The following is a 4,816-nucleotide window of genomic DNA, read 5'->3' on the forward strand; positions in this document are numbered from 1 at the left end:
GGGGGTAATGGGAGCGCAACCCCAGCCACACAGCAGAGCGGCCAGCTGTGCAGGCGCCATGCTGCAGCTTCCGGGACCCGCACGGTTCCAGGCCAATGTCTGTTCATGGTGACGCGTCCAATCCCAGAGTGGTGGTGCTCTGCCTCGGAGTGTAAACCCCTGCCCCACACAGTGCTGCTGAGGACAGCCGCCCGGGTGCGTGCCCGCCTGGCCGAGTCACCCACACGCCCTCATCTTCGTGGGGGACGGCCGTCAGGGTCCAGGTGCTGCTGTCAGCCCTCTTTCAGGCTCGGCCAGGACATGGGGGTCCTCTTGCACACGTGACTGTGTGAGGAAGGCAGAGCCCTGGGCTGTATCTCCCGCGGCAGTGGCCTCGGGTCCCGCTCTGCCAGTGTGAGCCTGGGGGAGCCAGGCCGGGTGGGCCCCAGCCTCCCTGGCCTGACACCGCGTCTCTCTTTCCTCCTGCTGCCGCCGTCAGGGCTCACCCACTCTCACACTCCTTTAGGTAAGACGCCCGGACACCCGGGGGCCGTGTGGGCCGTGTGGGCCGTGTGGGCCATGGTGGGAGGGTGTGTTGAGACCACTCCCCGGGCACCGTGCGGCCAGTGCCCATAGGAGCTAGCACTCCCTTCCAAGTGTGTCACAGCAGGTGTGTCTGCCCTCCACGCCAGACTGTGGGAGGGGCCGGGGCCCTGGCTGCTCTGCTCTTTCCACCTCCGTGCAAACACGGTTCCTTCTGCTGGAAAGCGGTCCTGGTCCCCAGGCTGAGCTTTGTCTCTGTTGCTGCCTGATAGCTCCTGCGTGTCCCCCCCCAGAGCAAGCGGTGGCTCGGTCTTGTCACGGCATCTCCTGATGGACCGCAGAGTCTGTGCAGGGCCCCGGAGCCTGCCAATTGCCATGCCACCTCAAGTGCAGGCCCCGTTCCCTTGCCTTCTGTCCCGGTTCCCTTGCTTTCTGTCTGGCCCGCACCGGCCAGCCCCGTGGGCTGGGGAGGAGCCTGGCCGTGTGGCTGTGGGGCGGGGGCTCCTGTGGCCTCATCTCGTCGCGGGGCTCACTCCTGCCTCCTCTGCTTCTACCACTTTCCGCAGCAGCTACTCCATCCGCCACTCGATAAGCCTGCCGGCCATGAGGTAACGCCTGTCGCTCGCGCTCAGGGCTGGGTGGGGGGTGGCTCCTGCCATCACACCTGCCCTTCCTGTGTCCCAGGGGCCCGTCCTGCGCTTCCCTAGCCTGACTCAGGCTGTTGAAGGTAGCGAGGCTCTGTGGTCTCTCGGAGATGTTCGTGGAACCCCCGAGGCTGGGCCTGCCACCCTGGCTGCTTGGTCGGAGCTCGTGTTCTTGAGGAGGCTCTGGTCGGGTGTCCTTGATGTCCTGGCCCCTGGAGGCCTCAGCAGGGAGGTGGCCGGCTGTGAAAGGACAGCGGTGCCGGCCTGCTCCTGGGGCCTCCGTGCTCTGCTGCCCCGTGTTGTCCTTTGCTGTCCTTTGACCTGACCCCTCAGCTCTGCAGGCCTCCGGGCTTTCACTTCCTGCGCAGAAGAATCCGGATGTGTGGTTAGACGCAGCACGGGCTTGCCAGCCCTCTGCCCCACAGTCGGGGTCCTGCCTCTCGTGGTGGCTGGCCCTGTCCTGGTGGCCGATGTGGTTGACCCCCCTCTGACCTGGGAGCCTCTGGAGTGGCCTTGGCCAGACTCTAGGGCTGCCCTCTTGGCACGTCCCATTTCTGCAGTGAGATCTCGCGACGTGTCTGGGATCCTTCTGGAGTGACCCTGACCTGGCGTCTCGTCATGTTTGGGAGGACGGCACAGCCTTTTCCTCTCTGTACCAGTGTCTCTCCCCTCTCTCTTTAAAGGAACTCTGCGACCTTCAAGTCATTTGAAGACCGAGCTGGGACCATAAAGGTAATTGTACCTACAGGGTTCAGCCCTCGTGAGCCCCCACATCACCTTCCACCATTGCAGACTCGTGCAGCCTGTAGGTCCAGGTCCCTCGTAGCTGCCACACAGCTCCTCTAGGGCCCCCCTCTCAGAACTGCAGCACACCCTCAAACAGTGGGGCTGGCACAGTAATTCACAGCGTTCCTTCCTGCCCTTCCGACAGCAGCCACCACCCGTGTGGGCTCTCAGACTGACTTGTCCTCACTCCACATTGTTCCCTTCAGCCTGCTCCGGGTATTGCCGAACAGCTCGGCCCAGGGCTGGCCTTGCGCTGTCTGCGCTGTCTGAGGCTGTTTTCTTGATGTCTCCCTTCTGTAGTCTAAAGTCGTGGGTGGCAGAGAGAACGGCAGTGACAGCCTCCCTTCCCCGACGGGGAGCGGTGACCAGCACCTGCCAGATCGCACGCCTTTTTAAGCTCGCCAACGCTTCGCCCAGCACGGAGTGACCGGGACGGACGGGCAGAGCGGTCTTGAGGACAGCTGTGCCACCCTTGTGCACGCGTGGCATGAGCTAGAGAACACGGTCCTACCCCCAGGTGTTCTACACCAGATCACTGTGCTGCCTGCCTTGGGGTGTGGTGTGGACAGGGCAGAGGTTAGCTCGTGGTGTGGACAGGGGCAGCCTCGAGCGAGAAAGACGTCGCCCGCCCTGGCCTCCCCTTCCTCACTCACAGGCCACAGTTGCCCAGAAGGCCCTTCCCGATCCTCAACTCCCATCACGAATGCTGACTGAGAGACTCCACCTGCCAAGACCCGGAAGGGGCCTGGGCCAGCCTCTGCCTGATCGTCGCACCGACAGTCTAGCTGTAACAAAGGCAGATCTGTTCTTTTTAAAATGCAGTGGACTATTCAAAGATTAAAACTAGGCACATAGCTTTAGCCTCGTAGAGAATATTGTTTCTTTGGACTCAAGCTGAAACGCAAGCCTCACGTCGCCTTAAACTTTATCTCTTCTGCTCTTTATATACAAACGTATGATGGCTCTCCCGTGAGTCCTGAGCGCTGCAGGCCTTCGCACACTCCGTGCCGCCAGTGGGTGTTGACGACGCACTCCGGCCTGCACGGTCTGCTGCTCCCAGGCCAAGGCCCCTCCCACAGGGGCTCCTGCAGCACTGGGCATCGGGAGGGCCGAGAGGAGGAGGGGTTGCTGTCCTAGGGGCCTGGGACAGAGGGGCCCACCTCCCAGTACAGCTTTTGCAGCAGCCTGGTTAGGCCACGACTCCACCCTGCGGCAGTCTGGGTTGGGTGAGGCCTTGGGGCTGCTTTCCCATGCCCGGCCTGCCCTCCCAGGCAGCGCTCAGCAGGGCCCTGTGTTGGAGGCATGGTCTGAGGGGTATCTCCGTGCCTTTTGGCTTTCGGGAGGGCACTTTTGTGTGCTCCTCGGAGGTGTCCCTAGAAGCTTCAGACACCTGGGGGCTGCCCCCTTCACACAAGGGTAGGACCAGGAAAGGGCGCCCCGTCTCCAGGGTCAGATCTGTCAGTGGCGGGGTGGGAAGGCAGGTGCAGGTGGAGCCTGGAGCGCCTTCTGGGAGAGGAGTGGGCGCCCTTGTGGATGAGGCGTTCCTCTGGGGGAGAACTTCAGCTTGTGTGTCGCTCAGCCCCACAAGAGAGGTGAGCGAGCTGGCACGAGGTAGGGTCGGGCGAGACCCATGGCAGACAAGCTGCGCAGGAGGGCGCTGAGTGGACTTGGTGACAGACCCGTGGGGCCAGAACTGGTGGCTCTGAGGAGGCAGAGTGCGGAGGGGGTTTGCCAGCCAGAGTGAGGACTGGCCCATGGAAGGGCCACTGCTGCCTTTGACAGACCCTGTTAGGGCCATTGGGAGAGCAGGGTGACCCCTGTGGGGCTGTGTCGCCCCACATGCCGTGTTCTTCCAAGGCACAGTCCTGCCCTCCGGACGAGACCTCTGGGATGGTGGTGCTGGACACCCTGAAGGTGCCGAACAGACACGGTGAGGGGGGAGCTGCTCTGGCCGGGCCTCCCCACCTAGGCAGGCGGGGGGCAGGGTCGGCAGCTCTGCCTGGTGGAGCTCCTGTAGCCCCGGCCGGGGACATGCCCTAGTTGGTGCAGGGACTCTGTCCTTTTAAGTTTCTGGTTTTTTTCTGCCTGAGGATTCATGTGCTGGCCAGAGAAGGGGAGACAGGAGAGCGACAAAGCGCTCCCGTGGGGAGTGGCCACACCACAGCCCCTTCTCCGTCTCCCTCCATTCAGGACTTCGGGCGCACACACACACTTGCACGCCCGGAGTATTTCTTGAGCCGTCAAAGCAGACTCGCCATGTGGTCGGCCACGTGGGGTCTGGGATCCAGTACCTTCACCACTCGCTGAGCTGGCCCCCCTGTTAGACAGTGTATTTACAGTGCTCAGAAGCCGGCTCCTGCCCTCTGCCATCGCTTGTTCACTCTCCTGGTATCTGTGCGAAAGCAAACAGAACGTGGGGCCGGCAGGTGGTGTGGGGGTTAAGGGTACTGGATTTCCACATGGCCAGTTGCAGTTCAAGTCCTGGACCTGGTAGCTTGCTTTCTCACTTTCCTTTTCTCTCTCTGGTCAAATTAAAATAATTCTAATAACACATGTAATTAAATAATTCTTTTTAAAAAATAGCAGAGTGTGTGTTTTTTTGTTCACCTTCGCGTTCCAGAGGGCGTCTGAGCTCTGCCCTGGTTCCCTCTTTGCTCCCTGCACCTCCGTGAGGCCCCTCGAGGGGAACCTTCCACCCCTGCCTCCCTTGCACTTTGTCCCCCTCAGCTGTCCTTGGAGCCCCAGTGGGAACCTTAGACGGAGCAGGGCCCGCCCCAGCCCCAGCGGTAAGAGTGGGAAGGCGGAGTGCCTTCCGGCCGTGCAGTGTGTCCACTGGGGGAGGGGGCGCGGGGCCGCCAGAGGGC

The 4,816-nt window shown here is 62.3% G+C and overlaps 1 protein-coding gene across 2 annotated transcripts in view; it reads left to right on the forward strand.

Annotated features, from left to right (window-relative positions):
* TPD52L2 (TPD52 like 2) overlaps window positions 1-2,825 on the forward strand; it is a 22,767-nt gene extending 19,942 nt beyond the window's left edge. For both annotated transcript variants that reach the window (XM_006167078.3, XM_006167077.3), the window contains 4 exons: window positions 472-505; window positions 1,089-1,130; window positions 1,850-1,898; window positions 2,253-2,825. In XM_006167078.3, coding sequence (XP_006167140.1) covers window positions 472-505; window positions 1,089-1,130; window positions 1,850-1,898; window positions 2,253-2,348 — 221 coding nt within the window. In that variant the 3' untranslated portion in view covers window positions 2,349-2,825. The remainder of the gene's footprint in view (window positions 1-471; window positions 506-1,088; window positions 1,131-1,849; window positions 1,899-2,252) is intronic.
* The last annotated feature ends 1,991 nt before the right edge of the window (window positions 2,826-4,816 follow it).

This window comes from Tupaia chinensis, unplaced genomic scaffold (genome assembly GCF_000334495.1).
Source record: "Tupaia chinensis unplaced genomic scaffold, TupChi_1.0 Scaffold144472_1, whole genome shotgun sequence".
Lineage (NCBI taxonomy): Eukaryota > Metazoa > Chordata > Mammalia > Scandentia > Tupaiidae > Tupaia > Tupaia belangeri.